This window comes from Pipistrellus hanaki (assembly GCF_964339955.1).
Source record: "Pipistrellus hanaki genome assembly, chromosome: 4".
Lineage (NCBI taxonomy): Eukaryota > Metazoa > Chordata > Mammalia > Chiroptera > Vespertilionidae > Pipistrellus > Pipistrellus hanaki.
The window spans coordinates 89,819,065-89,836,527 of NC_140506.1; the positions used below are offsets into that span (position 1 = coordinate 89,819,065).

The window sequence follows — 17,463 nt, forward strand, 5'->3', positions numbered from 1 at the left end:
TAGAAGTGGGATTACTGGGTCAAATGGGAGTTCCATTTTCAGTTTTTTGAGGAAGCTCCATACTGTTCTCCACAGTGGTTGCACCAGTCTGCATTCCCACCAGCAGTGCATGAGGGTTCCTGTTTCTCTGCAACCTCGCCAACACTTGTCGTTTATTGATTTGTTGATGTTGGCCATTCTGACAGGTGTGAGATGGTACCGCATTGTTGTTTTGATTTGCACCTCTCGGACAATTAGTGACTTTGAGCATGTTTTCATGTGCCTTTTGGCCTTCCTTCTGTCTTTCTTTTGAAAATATTCTATTTAGGTCCATTGCCCATTTTTTAATTGGATCATTCATCTTCCTTTCATTTAGTTGTATAAGCTGTCTGTAAATGTTGGAGATTAAACTTTTATCAGTGGTATTATTTGCAAATATGTTCTCCCACACCGTGGGCTTTCTTGTTGTTTTGTTAATGGTTTATTTTGCTGTATATGCCTGATAATTTTTTTACAGTGAAAAAAATTTATATTTAGAACTAGAGGCCTGATGCACAAAATTTGTGCCCGGGTAAGGTCCCTTGGCCTGGCCAGTGATCAGGGTCGATCGATCTGTGGGGCGACCGGCGGGGCAATGAGGGGCCCCCACTGCACCCACTTTGGCCAGCCTGATGCTGCCCACTTATCGGCTCTACCCCCTGCCACCACTGCCAGTCGCCTCTCTCTGAGGGGCAACCGGCAGGGCAATTGGGGGCCCCTGCTGGCACCTGCCTTGGCTGGCCTGGGGCCTGCAGGTTGGGGGCAGCTCCTGCGTTGAGCGTCTGCCCCCTGGTGGTCAGTGCACATCATAGCGACCAGTTGTTCCAATGGTCATTCCTCCGTTCAGTTGATTTGCATATTAAGCTTTTATTACATAAGATTAGGGAGCTGGACTCAGATCTCAATTTTATTGGAATTCCAAAGTCAGGAGCCGAACATATGCCTTCTTCCCTCCATCAAGCCAAATCAGGTGTTGACTTTGGCCACATCAATATCATAGAGCTTCTTCACAGCCTATTTGATCTTGTGCTTGCTGACATTGATGTCCACAATGAACACAAGTGTATTGTTGTCTTCTGTCTTCTTCATGGTTGGCTCCATAGTAAGGCAGTACTTGGTGATGACATAGTGGTCAAGCTTGTTTCTCCTCAGGGTGCTCTTTCAAGGATATTTGGGCTGCCTTTGAGCTGCAGAGTCTTCATGCCTGGTAATTATTTATTGAACACCAGAAATTGGGAATTTTATCTGGGTGCTGGTTTTATACTTATAAAAATATTCTTGATCTTTGTTCTGGTACACAATTACTTAGAAACACTTGGATCCTTCAAAACTTGCTTTTAAGCGTTGTTAGCCAGTCAGCCATCCTTCATTCTAGGGTTACTTTGGCTCATCTTCTGAGGAAATGCCTCAATATTGTGGGTTCTCTACCTATTGCCCAAGTCAAGAAAACAGTTTCTATAACAGACACTATAGAAATCGAGGTGTAAAAAATTGTGAAGTCAATCTTAGCCTTCTTACCTCAAATAGTAGTTTCTACCCAACTGGCTTTCTGGTATGTATATTTTCAATATAAAGTATGAATTTAAGCAGAATGGCTCCTAATGAAGACTTTGCTGCATAAATTTTTTTCTCTCTCTCTCTAATTCAACCCCTCCCATTTCACAAGCTAGTTTCTCTCAGCTAAAAAAAAAAAAAAAAAAAAAAAAAAAAAAAGTTTCCCTCACATATATACAGACATAAAACAAAATAAAGTCTGGAATCAAAAGCCTCTAAATTGTACAAATGATTAATAGTCTGACACTGATTCCTAAAACAATTCCTGTGCTCGGTCCTCCAAAATGATCTTTGACCTTGCTTTTCTCCCCCAGCTCTGTCCTCTCTTTTCACTATGACCATCCCTTTCTCAATAGTCATCAGTACTCACTGTGTTGGCCTTAAATTCCAACCTCTCCTGCTATCTCACTTCTCCTGGCTAAAGTCCCCGATTTCCTAATTTCCAAAGTCCACTATTTATTGCTTAATCATTTTAGAGTACCTATTGACTTTCTTTTATGGGAAATGGCACTTGTACATACATCACCTTATGTCCCCCTTTTTTCTCTTCCTCCTTCCAACAGTTATAGTATGATTTGGGGTTGAATCATCATTTAGTATTTATCTTATGAATTTATTAGTATGGATCATTGCTAAGCCATTTTCTTCCTATGTCATTGTTCTTTCTAGAATGAAGTTGTATTATTTTTTAAATTTAATGAATTTTCTATGTCACTATTACTTAATTATTTTCCAAACTATCCAAGAGAAGTGTAAAATCTGAATACTGTCTCTCACAGACACACTGGTCATTCCATCAGTTCCGTTTCCCCCTAATGACACACCTTCTTGAACCCTTTGTCTTCCTGTTCCGGTCACATCCTCATTGAAAGGACTTCTGTTCCGGGTAAGAGGCAGAATCTTTTCGTTCTCTTCCAATTCAACCAGGCCTGGAGTCCAGCACCCAAGAGCTCCCCTGGGTCAATCGAACAGCTGTGATATTTACGTAGCATGTTGCTTACCAGAGACACATCTTCCCTCCAGATGTTTGGTACTGATATTACCGTTTACAATGCCACGGAAAGATATCTTGCATTTATTTCTTCCTGTCCCAGCCAAAAGGGAAACAGTTCTTCTGATTTCCTAGAGGACGTCTTTGTACTTTGTTCTTGATGGCTACCACCAATAAAAATTGAGAACTTATGCCCTAACCAGTTTGGCTCAGTGGATAGAGTATCGGACTGCGGACTGAAGGATTCCAGGTTCGATTCCAGTCGAGGGCATGTACCTTGATTGCGGGCACAACCCCAGTAAGTAGTGTGCAGGAGGCAGCTGATCGATGTTTCTCTTTCATCAATGTTTCTAACTCTCTATCCCTCTCCCTTCCTCTCTATAAAAACTCAATAAAAACATTTTTTTTTAAATTGAGAACTTAAAAAATTCCTTTATTATTTTCTGTCAATACACATATTTTAAAGCATTTTAAGAGATCCTTTAATTATACAGTAAAAAACAAAAACCCACCGCTGTAAGCTAGTTTTTCACAGACATAATCACTCAAGCTTCTGTGGGGCCTGAGTCTGCTTTGCTGTGTAACTAAAACCAAATCACACCAGGCCATAAGGCACTTGCACATATTTGGACCCATTACAGTGACAGAAATACATTGATAACATGATCGAGTACTTGTACCTCCTTTGTTGACAGAAGCCACTGAGAGCCTGCACAAATTCAATTAACCAAGGAATGAAGGATGACCAAGAAGCAGGTGAAAGAATGAATCACCCATTACAGCCGTTACTCTATCTGTGGACATTCTATCAGTGGCTTGGGTAGGACTCCCAAGCTAATGCCCATTAGAAGAAAGCGTCACATATGGAAAATAATAACACATTTTTAGTTTTTTTCAAAATATAAGTCAGGTCAGACTCAGGTGAACCAAAACTGTAACATCCAAGAAGATGCAGTGACTTGCCCTAGCTGGTTTGGCTCAATGGGTAGAGCGTCAGCCTGTGGACTGAAAGGTCCCGGGTTCGATTCTGGTCAAAGACACATGCCCAGGTTGGAGGCTTGATCCCCTGCAGGAAGCAGCCAATCAATGTTTCTCTCTCATCATTGATGTTTTTATCTTTCTTTCTCCCTCTCCCTTTCTCTCTGAAATCCATATTTTTTTAAAAAGGTGCAGGGACTCTTTTGCACCTTAGAAGCCATGGCACCCGAATGGTTAGCAAGGCTCCCAACACACCTAATTTCCATTTAGCTTATTGTTTCAAAAATGGCACATCTCACCCAGCTGGCATAGCTCAGTGGTTGAGCATTGACCTATAAAACCAGGAGGTCACGGTTCGATTCCTGGTCGGAGCACATGCCTGGGTTGTGGAATCAATCCCCAATAGGAGGCATGCAGGAGGCAGCCAATCAATGATTCTTTCTCATCATTTATGTTTCTATCTCTTTTTCCCTTTCCCTTTCTCTTTAAGGGAAAATCAATAAAAATATATTTAATTTTAAAAAGATGGCACATCTCAAATTACTGATGAATTAACTGAATGCTGAATGTTTAAAAAAAAAAAAGGGGGGGGGTAATCTCATATATAAAATTTAGAAAAAGATAGGTAAAAAGCAAAGATGATAGCACTAATTGTCGCAGTCTCCTAAAGTTATTAGGGGTCTTCAAACTACGGCCCGAGGGCCACATGCAGCCCGCAGAGGAGTCTGATCCGGCCCGCCAGGTTTTTTGGGCAGTGAGCGCAGCCGAGGTGTTACAGTAGGAATTAGTAGTTCATATAGTCCGGCCCTCCAGCTCTCTGAGGGACCGTGATCTGGCCCCCACTTTAAAAAGTTTGAGGACCCCTGGTTTACATGTACCATAGTAACGTTACTATGAATTTTTCTAGAGTATTTATCAGTGCAAATAAACAAAAAAATTACATTTTCAAGTAAAATTTATTTAATAATATAAAAATATGCTCTTAAAAACATTTATTAGGAGAAGTAACTTCAGAAGTCTTCTTACTTTATAACTGAAAACCAATATAGACTGTTCTGCGCTTTCTAAAAAGCAAACAAAAATGCCACCTGTCACTTGTCTCTTCACAATAGGGAAATTCTAGTGTTACTCTACCTATTTCAGTTCTGGTTTATTTTTTTAAGTCAACTTTCCTAAGAAGGAATGCTGGCCTTCTGAGAGAAAATAGGGTATTTATAATCTGGAGGATCTTCTGTTGCCTAATTTTCAAAGAAAGTGGTTTTCATCTGACTTAACTAAATTTCATTCAGAAAATTTTAGTAAAATACATTTAAAGCTTGGTATTGTGAGCATGCAGGGGAAAAAAGACTATAAAACAGAATAGAAGCTAGAATTAAGAGCCTCTAAACTGTACAAGTTACTAATAGTCCGACGCTGATTCCTAAAACGAGTCCTTATGTGCAGTGCCAGCCGCAGGTTTGTCCGCTGACTCGTAGAGGACAGATGTGACGACAACAATAATCAAAACTTACATAGAAACTTGTTTCTCCTCAAGTTTCTGTCCTGTGGATGTGAATCGCTAAGTACACACTTATTTCCCTTTTTTTTTAGGAGATAAGGCAAAAAAATCATCTTTGGAGTTTGCTCTGGTTCTTGTTTAAGCTTCATGGAGTAACAGATAGGAGGCTAAAGCAAAAAACAGGTAATACTTCAGTAACAATAAGTCAAACTGACTTAGAAAACAAAATATGTTTCCTTTCTAACCTTTTAAATTCTCATTTACCTACAAATCTGAGGGTTTTAATCTGCACGGGTCCCTTGACAAGAAAGTCAGAAGTCATTGTCACTCTCTTCCAGGGGCTCAGGTTTCCGGACCCTTCGGCTAGACTTAGCTGGAGAGAGAGCAATGCTCTCGTCTTCCAGATCGTCGTCTTCTTCATCGTCTTCCATGTCAATCTCACTGTCCTCGGAGTCTTCCTATAGGAAAAACACAGCAAATACAACCGAGGTCCCACTTTGTTCCTGACATCTTGTCACCAAGACCCTACCTCACCCTTTTACTAGTAGCTCAATAACTAGCAACACCCCCATGTGGAGGAGGAGCTTGGCAGAGAAGCGGTCAGGTTGTGGGGGCATAAAACATTTAGATACTGCTGGCCGCAATACAGAGATCAATGTATCCTCTAAGCAGTAACCTTCAAATACCAAGATGCAATAATCCAAGGTAGGTGCTGCAGGGACTGGCTTTCCCACTGATGACTCGGGAACATGAGACCTGCCCGAGGCTCACTGGATGCTGCTTTGCTCCTGGTGGCTCAGAGACCCACCAGTGGGTAGGAGAGAGGGAAGGAAGGCTTATTTTGACTTTTGACAGATTGGGGATGGAGAGCCACGAAGGAAAATGTTGTAGGGAGAAAGAGAAAAGAAACACTCTCGCCCTGCTGGCATGCCTCAGTGGTTGAGTGTGGTCGACCTATCAACCAGGAAGTCAGGTTCAATTCCCAGTCAGAGCACATGCCTAGGTTGTGAGCTTGATTCCCAGTGTGGGGCATGCAGGAGGCAGCCAATCAATGATTCTCATCATTGATGTTTCTCTCTCTCTCCTCCCCTCCACTCTAAAATCAATAATTTATTTTTTTTTAATCACCCTGGCTGTGTTTTGACTCAGTGGTTAGACCTTAAGCCCCTGGACTGAAGGATCATGGATATGATTTCCATGAGGTCACAAACCTCAGTTGCATTTTTGATCCCTGAAGAGCAGGAGCAGCCAATCAATGTGTCTCTCTCATGTCAATGTTTCTCTCTCTCTCTCTCTCTCTCCCCCTCCTCTTTCCTCCTTCCTCCCCACTCTGTCTGAAATCAATAGGGGTTGGGGGGAGGAGGGGAAAACAGAAGCATCATTCTTGGGGAAGGTTCTCTGCTGGCCCTGAGCAAGCTAATACACACACACAGACACACACACACACACACGCACACACGGATAGATGGATGGATAGATGGATGGATGGGGTGAAAAAGAAAACCAACCTGTTTCTTGGAGCTGGAAGTCTTGCATTTACCTAACAGAGCTGGTGCTCCTGCCATCTTTGGAAAGTGAGAGCAGACAGAACATGAGAGGGGGAAAAGTAGGGGAAGCAGATTCATTGAAAAGAAATGAGCCATCAACAATCAAAGAAGAGAATCCAGCTCTTGGGAGCCAATCTGCCACAAATCCAGTGACTCGGGCTGCGAAACCACACCTGACGCTAAGCTGGTCAAATGTGCTTAGTTCCTGGCCAATCAGTCCGAGACCAGCCCTAGACCAGAAAGAAAACAGCTGCTAACGGGGCGGGGCGGGACTCACATCGTCATCGGAGTCTCCACCTTGCATGGTGCCCACGATGTGTTTGCTAGGTCTTCCTGGGGAGAATAAAAGCATGAAGAAATTTAAAAAACCTTATAAAACAAGGCTTAAAATGGCATTTAAGATTTGCCTTCCTTAGAACATTAGGAAAAAGAAGAAATCAGAAAAATTTACTCAAGTAGCATCTCAGCTAATCAGAACTGCCCACAAATGGAAACGGATTTTCTGCATTTCCACATTAACACAAAGAAAAGGGCAGTGAAATGTAAGCATGAATCATAAATCAGAAAAATAAAGATGCATTCTATAAATGTTTTAGGGGAAAATCACATTCCCTAAAGTGATTTAGGGAGGCATCCAATCAATGATTCTCATCATTGATGTTTCTCTCTCCCTCTCCCTTCTTCTCTATAATTATAAAAATATTTATTTTTAAAAGTTCATCTTTGAAAACATCATCATTATTTGAGTGGTTCTCCATCCCTCCTGTGGAAGTCTGGATGTGATTATGCAGACTCAGGACGCATCCTTCACTGGGTGGAGACGGAGAGCTGCTCTCATACCTGAAGGCTGAGAAAGCAACACCCATGACCGCCCAGGCCTCCAGAGAAACCTCCTAAATTCTACTTCTGATGGAGGGCAGCTCAGAGGGAGGCCACTCAGGATAGGCCGGAGCTGTTTAAGGATACTGTTCCTTGGGTCAGTAAAATGCAGGTCTTGTGTTGTTTCACTTCTGCAGTGACTTGTCAGAAGTAGAATTTAGGAGCACCAGTGCCTTTACGAGGTTCAGCTGAACTAATCACATACCATTTTAGAGCCCTGGCTCTCATATGGTAGAATAGGAGTCATAACCTCTAATCTCTAGCGATGTCATGAAGCTTTCAAAAAATTAAAGGAAAAAAAAATATCAGAGCATCTAACTATCCTATGAATAAAGCAAAATGTAATAAGATAGGTGGACCTAAAATAAAACAGTTAACAATAAAAGTTAATATGAAATGACAAATGGAAGATAATTTACCATTTAAATTTATTGTGTATATAAAAATGCAATTGTGCTCCGAAAATTAATAAGTGGTAAATAAGAAATGTTTTTAAAGGTAAATATAGGGCAAATTTAGTAGTATCAGAATTTAATTTATATAACCTTTGACCTAAGAATCCCACTTTTAATGACATAGACTAAAGAAACACTTGGAGATGTGCAGAAAAATCTACAAGGAAAGAGTACCTTAAGTACTGATAGAAACTTAAGCATCTTTAAAATGAGAATGCCCAAGTAAATTACAGGTACAGACATATTATGGACTAATAATATGCAGCTATCAAAAAGAAAGGAGATCTGTATTTTACTGACATGGGAAGAGTTCAATAGATTTAAATTTTTTTAAGCAGATTGCAGAACCATACACACAGTATGGTCCCACTCCGATTAAAGAACATTTCGAAGCTCTTTGTGTCCATGTTTCAGTGTGTGTGTGTGTGAAGGTAATTTGGAAGGATGCACCCTAGCCTAAGGTGGGGAGTGAAACATGAGGAAGACCTCTCGCCCAGATTTGCTCCACGCATTTTATTGCTTGAATCTGTTACAGTGAGAAAGTAGAAATTAGAACATTTTTAAAAGGCAGAGATGTTTCTGCAAGTCCCTTCTTTGGACATTATCTGACTATAAGGTATTAACTGCACGGAGAACAGTTTGGGCCCAAAACGGGCAGAATATAGCTCAGTGGCAGAGGCAGTGTGTTCCAGTAAACTCTGTGAGAAACACCAAGCCACAAATAAGAACTGGCCGTTCTTGGGACTCGAGATAAGAAGAGCATTAGTGACAAAGATGACCACTGAGCAGTTTAAGAGCCAAATCCTGATAAACAGCAGAGCAGAGAAAACCTAGAGCAGGGCCGTTCACAGTGTGCTTATGGGCCTTAATAGCAAGCAGCCCTGACCCAGTTCGGGCCGTGGTGTGCTGTGACAGGCACAGGGAGGGGGGCAAGTGAAAGCGGCCTGGTACCTTGCATGAGCACCTCCATGGCTGTCCGTGGCTTGGACAGCCGTCTCTCTTCCAGTTCACTGTCAGATTCATCATCCTCCTGGATGTCGATATCAGAGTCGTCATTACCTGGCAGGAACACAAATTAGGGGGGAAAAAAGGGGGGAAAGGGGTGGATTCTAAACCAGCCTCTGTCCAGTAAGGTTCTTGGCAAGTCATATGCACTTCTCAGCCTTTCTTTTGATGCATTAGATTTTACGAGAACTTCAGGATTTGCTAGTAGATACTTAGTGAAGAGTTAATACAAACAACAGGCAGTTTATTTATTTTTTATTTATTTATTTTTTCCAAAGCTAGAAAAAAGTGGGTCTGATACATTAGCTAGAAACACTATTCCAGTATGTGAAATTAAACAATGGACTAGCAGCTGTCAAGATAGCTAGGAGTTCTTGGTTAGTTGGAAGGGGGAAAAAATTCTTGGTTCAATCTTAGGCTGTGTCACCAAAATTCAAGCTCCTCGAGGATAACAAAGATGAAGAATACCCCACTGAAAAGCTCAGTGACCGCACCAAAACAAGGCTGGAGGCAAGAAGGAGACCAGGATAGGAACGGCCTGACGAGGGCTGGCGTGAGAAAGATGGCGACCTACTGACTGGCAATGGGCACTGGTGCTCATGACGTACTTCACCAGAGAAAATTCCATTATAAAGATATATAAAGAACGGTCATTCTCAACATCATGGCCTTTTACATTAATTTCTTAAATACTCTCCGGGAGTTGGGTGCACGTTGAACATTTCCTTATGAAAACCTACAGGATGAGATTTTCCTCAGCGGGGAGAAAAAGTTTTTACGCCCATCACCTGACTACTCTGCATCCAGAGACACACATAGGTTGTAAGCATGGCACTGAAAGCCCAAACCGGTTTGGCTCAGTGGATAAGCGTCGGCCTGTGGACTCAAGGATCCCAGGTTCGATTCCAGTCAAGGGCATGTACCTTGGTTGTGGGCACCGTACCCAGTAGGGGTGTGCAGGAGACAGCAGATTGATGTTTCTCTCTCATCAATGTTTCTCTCCCTTCCTCTCTGTAAAGAAAAAAAGAATGGCACTTGGCAGTTGCTGCTCTGATCACTGACTCATAAGTCAGTTTGGAAGTATAGGAAGAGTTCGTCTACAAAAAAGCTTTGCTTAGGCCAATCTAAGAGGGAAATGAAGTGGCGGCTATGTCTAGCTGAGCACAGTGAACGTTTTCTGCTTTCTTTAGCCATGGAGAGAAGAGCGGAGCAGACCTGGGAGCCAGAGAGTGTCAGTGAGAGCATCCTGCAAGACTTCAAGACAATTGATCTGAAAACTACCACCTTCCAAAAGCCCTAACCAGAGAATATGATTAAATATTAACACAAATTAGTGATTATAAAATGAAATCACTGTTCAGCTTTGTTCATTTTTACTTCATCCAGGAAAATTATGGTAGTAAATCGGTACCCAATGCAACATAAACCAAATCATATCATGAATTTTAAAACAACATTAAGACAGATATTTCAGGCTTAACATGATTTCTTCTGACAACTCAAAACATTTCACTGAGGACTAAGCAGGTAAACTAAAACTAAGGCATGCTGACACTGAAATCACCGAGTTGTCACTGATGTTAAAATTAAGTACAGCAGACCATAGTGCTGGTAAAATTCAATAGGGAAAGGACCATCTTTCCAACCAATGGTGCTGGGACAACTAGCTCGCCACGTGCAAAAGAATGAAGTAGGGTCCTTGTCTCACATCATTTACAAATTAATTAAAAATGGATCAGACTATGTTGCCTACTTAAGAATTGAAAGGATTTGCTCAAGAGCTCATATTCATGGATTTCAGCACCAGACTCCCCAGATTCCCATCCTATCTTTAATTGTGTTCGCTTACCCAAGGCACTCTCCTCCCAGGGAAGAGTAAGGGATGCCTTCTTACCTACTGCAGGTACCATCCTACAGCTGGCTGGACATAGAGGAGGGGAGAATTTACTCTGAAATTAACCTTGTAGTTTTGGTTATTAGTGCTGTCTGGATATAGTAAAAATACTGAACATAGACTGTGCTTTTTTATATAAACTGGTGTTTTGCTTTTTATGTTCACTTTGCTTATTTGTTTTTTAAAGTAAAATATATCAGAAAAGTATTGAGGACTATACTTATCACTGGACACATAATACAACTAGACAAATGAGGGGGCTTAAAGAAACAGCAGGAGCAAAAATAAAATTGCTTTATGATTTAAAAAAAAAATGGATCAGAGACCTAAATGTAAGAGTTAAAACTATAAAACTCCTAGAAGAAAACACAGGCATAAATCTTGGTGATCTTGAATTAAGCAGGGATTTCTACTTAGATATGACACTAAAAGCACAAGCAACAAAGAAGAAACTGACAAACTGGTTTTCATTAAAACCTTGTTCAGCAGCCCTAACCAATTTTGACTCAGTGGACAGAGCATCGGCCTGCGGACTGAAAGGTCCCAGGTTCAATTCCAGTCAACGGCATATACTTTGATTGCGGGCACATCCCCAGTAGGAGGTGTGCAGGGGTCAGCTGATCAATGTTTCTATCTCATTGATGTTTCTAACTCTCTATGCCTCTCCCTTCCTCTCTGTAAAAAAATCAATAAAATATATATTTTTTAAACCACTTTGTACAGCAAAGGACATCATCAAAAAAGTGAAAACATCCTAAAGAATGAGAAATTATTTGCAATTCACAAATCATTTAAATCATTTATAAAATACTTTATATATTCTAGTACCGAGAATATATATAAAAAAAAACCTCTTACAACTCAATAATAAAATGATAAATAAACCAATTTAAAAATGTGCAAAGGACTTGAATAGATATCTCTCCAAAGAAGATATAAAAACAGCAATAAGCCGAAACCAGTTTGGCTTAGTGGATAGAGCATCGGTCTGCGGACTGAAAGGTCCCGGGTTCGATTACTTTCAAGGGCATGTACCTTGGTTGTGGACCCATCCCCAGTAGGGGGTGTGCAGGAGAAAGCTGGTTGGTGTTTCTCTCTCATTGATGTTTCTAGCTCTCTATCCCTCTCCCTTCCTCTCTATTAAAAAAAAAAAAAAATCAATAAAATATATTTTTTAAAAAACAGCAATAAACACATGAAAAGATGCTCCATTTCATTAGCCATTAGAGAAATTAAAATGAAAACCACAATGAGATACTATTTCATACCCACTCAAACTATAGGCAGTTTGTAAGTTTCTTCTTTTAGAACAGCACTATTCAACAGAAATATCATGCCAGCGACAGGTGTAATTTTAGAATTTCTAGTGACTAAATTAAAGTAAAAAGAAACTGGTACTTTTAATGTTTTCTTTAACCCAAAATACCTAAAATGTCATTTCAACAAGTAACCAATGTAAAAAATTATGAGTAATTTTACTTTTCTTTCAAAATCTGGTATATATTTGTTACGGGCAAAAATAGAATATTGGGGATTAATTATAGTTATAAAAATATTAATCATGCTCTGTTAACTGTGATTGCCTTGTTCTGATTAAAGAAAGGACCTTCTAACCTGGCTGGGAATGGCAGGCCCCAGGGATCTGGGAGTCGACCTTACACCTGGCAGTCAACCTTGGACTTGGGAGTCAACCTTGGAATACAGTTAATTCTCAGTCCAGTCCTGCCTATTATAGTGGAAAGATTCACAACCTTGTTGCCCAAACAATGGAGTCCTACCCCGTCCACATTGCCTACTTACCCATGTAATCTGTGTCCTACTCAACACATGGGGGGTTGCAGAGCAGATTTTTGTGGTGACTTGCTGCTTTCCCATACTCCCAGTATTAATGGAATAAACACTCATACATGATTCAACCCTGTCTCTGCTTAATTGGCTCAAGCAGTGACAGGCAGCCCAGACCCATTGGTTGTCTGGTTACCTATTCTCAACAAACAGCACACCTCAGTTTGGACTAGCCACATTTCCAGTGATGGCTAAGGAGTGGATAGTACAGTTCTAGACTTGGAGCTCCCTGAGAGCCTCACCAATCACTGTGGGCTGGCACAATGCCTGATACACAGTGGGCATGCAGTAAGTACAGGCAGGGCAAAAGGTTTACAGTTGGGAGTACTCAAAACACAGAGGTTATTCTGGTATTATTACTTACTAATTATTGTATTCTTTTCTTTTTTAATTGAATTATTTTCCTTTTGTCCCACCTTGTATAAACACCTGATTTCCACTATACCAGGGGTCTTCAAACTACAGCCCACGGGCCACATGCGGCCCGCAGAGGAGTCTGATCCGGCCCGCCAGGTTTTTTGGGCAGTGAGCGCAGCCGAGGTGTTACAGTAGGAATTAGTAGTTCATATAGTCCGGCCCTCCAGCTCTCTGAGGGACCGTGATCTGGCCCCCACTTTAAAAAGTTTGAGGACCCCTGCACTATACCATAAAAACGGAGTCACAGCAAGGTTACTAAGATATTGTGATTTATAATAAGAAATATAGATTTGGCCTTCCTCCCAGTCCTGGCACAGAGCTCCCAAATCCCAAGCAAGGACTTGCTTAGACGACGAGAGTAACAATGGTGTCTCTAGTTAGGTAAATGAGGTGACTTTTGGATCTCACCCAAGGGTGGGCCTGGTTGCCAGTAGGAGCCAAACAGGTGATTAGAGAATTGGAACTTTAAGTCCTGATTTCTGGGGAAAGGAGAGGGACTTGAGGTTGAATCAATCTCCAATGGCCAATCAAGACAAAGAAATGAACCCAAAAGGGTCTATTCCAGAGAGCTTCCATGTGCCACGCAAGGACAGGACCTCCTGTTGGAGACTTTGCCCTGTGTATTTCTTCGACTACGAATTTGTATCCTTTAATATCCTTTGTAAAGCAGCAGTAATTTACTGAGTAAATAGGTTTTCCTGTGAGGGATTGTAGGAACTTCTGATGTGTAGCCAGTCAGAAGTACAGGTAACAACCTGGCATCTGAAATTGAGGGCCATCTTGTGGGACTGAGCCCTTTACCTGTGGAATCTGATTCCACCTCCAGCCAGAATTCAGTCCCCATGCTGGCATCCAAAAATTGCTCAGTGTAGGGAAGACCCACACACACACACACACACGGGAATTGGGACCAGGAACCCCATTCAATTACTCAAGTGCTTTCTAGAAATTTCTGGGTCATTTTTTAATGCAGCGGACTCTAAGTTTCTAATGCTATAGTGAGGAAGCCTACTGAGGATTCAGTTACAAATCTACCACTAGCAACAAGGTTTAAAAGGATGGTGGGAAAATGAACAACTTCTATTACGGGCTATCTAAACAGAGTACCTTGCCTTTTTAATCTCTGGGCCCCCATGGCATTCTCCCATCTCTCATCACTCAAACTTTCTCTTCCTCAAGTCCCTTACTCTAAACCACCAAAACCAAATCTAAGATGACTTTTCCTCCTGCTCAGGAAGGATGGTTTCAATCAGATATGAGCCCCTCTAGCACGTTACACCTTCCGGCTCAACTGACCTACTGAGCTCAAGTCCGGCAGGTTCACCCATTTCCTCACTCACGGAAAGTCAGCCCTCCACCTGGGCTCTGGCTCCCAGTCTTTCTGGCTTCCAGACTCTCCTCATCTGGTAACTCCCCAGCTCTACTGGTTTAGTCTTCACTGAAATAGCTTCCCCTCAGTGAGGCCTACCCTAACTCCCTATTTAAAGCAGCAATTCTGTCACCTTCCCTATCCCTCTTACCTGCTCTGATTTCCCCCATGGCATTTTTCACCTTCTCCATTTAGCTTCCTTACTATCCGTCTCTTGTGAGATCAGTTAGGATCCCTATCTTTTATCCACTCATGTATCCTTAGCACCCAGATACTTAATGCTTTGCTAGGTTGAATTGGCTCCTTGAAGAGTGACCTGAACAAGATGATCTCTTGCAGCTCTTATATTTTATTAATTCTTGCTCCTGATTCATGTCTATGTACTATTATGTTTTTCTGTTTGGAGGAATCTTTCACAGATGGAGAAAAATTCATAGAGTCTGCCTTTATATATTTCTTCTTTGATACCAATACTCTGGGCAATGTTCCCACACATGCAAAGAAAGCAAAGAACCTTAGGGTGAGTAGAAATGAGAATAGTCCTTCATAAGTATTTTCCTAACTTCTTTGTCCACTCCAAGCTAATTAAGTGCTATCCTTCATTATGTTGGTTTACATTGGAAATTTTTCTGAAATAATTAAATCACACATGCCTCTAAGAATCTCTGTCCTTCAAGAGATCCCAAACGTATGGGTAACAAAATGAAAGTTCAGTTCAGAAGAACAAACCAAGATCAGTGAGAAAGGTCTGAATGTGCTGGCCTGGGGCAGAGCAGGATACAGCCAACCAACCGGAGCTCTTACCTGTGCCAGGCCTCCCAGGAGGGGATAAATTCCATGCGGTCTTATCACTTAGGGCAGCTTCGGGCTCTCCTGGCTGACCTGGAACCATAAAGGCAAGGGGCTGCTTTGGCTAGAGAGGCCCTTGAATTTCCTAACCTTACCCCAAGAGGATTTCCCAGCAGTCCCTATTCTCCTTCCAGTGTCCCCTGAGATTCTCGGGAGGCACAGAGCAAGAGCAAAATGAGAGAGAGACAAGAAAAGACAGAAAGAGCATGCCTAATGCCCCAGGTCTTCTATCTTCAAGCATGGGAAAATAAGATATATCATCATGAAAAAAGGGCCAGAAGTAACACTATGAGACAAAGCCATCAATTCAGCAGGAAGATCCTGAGGCTTACTTGACACCTTGGTGAAGTTAGTTCATGGATAAACTATGCTAACCAGACATGGAGGACATTCCTTCCCAGAATCTAGATCTTATATAGAGGTAACTCCCATTTCCCTATAGATGATAGCTCTGCTGATGATGGGTGTGTGGGTTAAGCAAGTGATCTATTCACTTGCACTTCATTATGTTGCTTGTTTTCCATTAATCTGCCCTAAAATAAGGAACTCTACAGACCTTCAATACATACTTTTCATTTTATAATTATATATTATATATATTCAAACTATCATTTAGAAAGAGGAAAACACTATTTTAGTTAGCATAAAAAACCCAATGTGCTTTAAATGTTATGTAATTTAAACCAGTCTCTTGAGCTCTTGACTGAAATAAAATGGTACCAGATATAAAGTGTGAGAAAAATGCCTTTTGAAAAGAAATAAAATATACATATAAATTTTTCAATGCTAAAAATGCTACTCCAGAATTTTAAGAAAGTAAAGACTTACTTCCACTCTTGAGTAGTCGCTTTTCTTCTTCCTTCAGCTTGTTCTGCATCAGACGGAGAGTATTTTCGGCTTCCTATGGAACAGAAAAAAGATACAGAAGAGATGACCTTTTTTGGACATTTTATTATTTTTTACCATTTGAGTAAGTAGTGCTAAGTTTGTGATACAGAATCAGAACAAAATCTAAACCAAAAGAAGGGGAAAAGCCCTAGCCAGTTTGGCTCAGTGGACAGATCATGGGCTTGCAGACTGACAGGTCCTGAGTTCGATTCTGGTCCAGGGCACAGCACGTAACCTAGGTTGCAGGCTTGATCCATGGCCCTGGTCAGGGTGCATGTGGGAGGCAACAAATCGATGTGTCTCTTTCACATCAATGTTTCTCTCTATGTCTCTCTAAAAATTAATGGAAAAACATCCTTGGGTAAGGATTAAAAAAATAAAATAAAGAAGGAAAGAAAACTAACACTACCTGAGATACTACTACAGTTGGGAAGCTGATACCCTTGATTTGTCAACAAGTACAAAGTGACACACCAGAAAGAATGGTCTGTGCAGAAGAGTGGGCTAAGCACTCACCTCAAACCTCTCTTGCTCCATCCTATGATGATCCTCGAGTTGCTGTTCCAGATAAGCTAGATTTCGAAATTTCTCCAGATAAATGTCATACTGCTTTTGCAATTCTTCTTCGATCTTCTCATATTCATCCATAAAGGCTGGCCTAGAATGATCAAATGAAATAAAGTGGAAGATTAATTGATATATAGTAGTTTGAAATTGGTATTCAGAGTTTCATATTCTGTCATGGCTTTCTTTAAAAAGTCTTGAATTAATTGGAGGAAATGCTTCACAGTTCTCCAACAATAGCTTGAAGCTAATTTCCCCTTTTCTCTTCCCTCCTCCAAAAATGAACATACTTTTTTCATCAAAGAAGATGTGATTTTTATAAAAACTTGAAATAATGCTGGAAGTATAAATAAATAAATAATGTTCATAATCCCATCACCAGGTATAAGCACTTAACATTTAACATATATTCTTCCAGACTTTTCTATACATATCCTACATAATCCTATATAATAAAGAGGCAATATGCAAATTGACTATCACTCCAACACACAAGATTGCCACCCTCATGTGATCAAAGATGGCCACCACAAGATGACTAGCAGGGAGAGCAGTTGGGGATGATCAGGCCTGCAGATGAGGGAAGTTAGGGGTGATTGGGCTGGAAGAGGAGGACAGTTGGGGGGAACCAGGCCTGCAGGGGAGGGCAGTTGGGGGGAACCAATGGATTTCATGTAACCCACACACATCTCCTCTTTTAATTGTAATGTAT

At 41.1% G+C, this 17,463-nt stretch overlaps 1 protein-coding gene across 6 annotated transcripts in view; it reads right to left on the reverse strand.

Moving 5' to 3' along the window:
• Positions 1–273: 273 nt before the first annotated feature.
• CLUAP1 (clusterin associated protein 1) overlaps positions 274–17,463 on the reverse strand; it is a 33,015-nt gene continuing 15,825 nt past the window's right edge. The window contains exons 8-15 of one of the 6 annotated variants that reach the window (XR_014794884.1): positions 16,704–16,845; positions 16,128–16,200; positions 15,255–15,332; positions 8,872–8,979; positions 6,864–6,919; positions 5,304–5,497; positions 4,403–5,206; positions 3,428–4,205 (exon numbers count right to left, since the gene is read on the reverse strand). Coding sequence is in view for 1 of the 6 variants with exons in the window: in XM_084882415.1 (XP_084738541.1) it covers positions 5,351–5,497; positions 6,864–6,919; positions 8,872–8,979; positions 15,255–15,332; positions 16,128–16,200; positions 16,704–16,845 (604 nt within the window). In the remaining 5 variants the exon portion in view is untranslated. Of the gene's footprint in view, positions 1,223–3,427; positions 4,223–4,402; positions 5,498–6,863; positions 6,920–8,871; positions 8,980–15,254; positions 15,333–16,127; positions 16,201–16,703; positions 16,846–17,463 lie in introns of those variants that run through there. The other 5 variants (XM_084882415.1, XR_014794882.1, XR_014794885.1 and 2 more) reach the window with 5 other exon arrangements.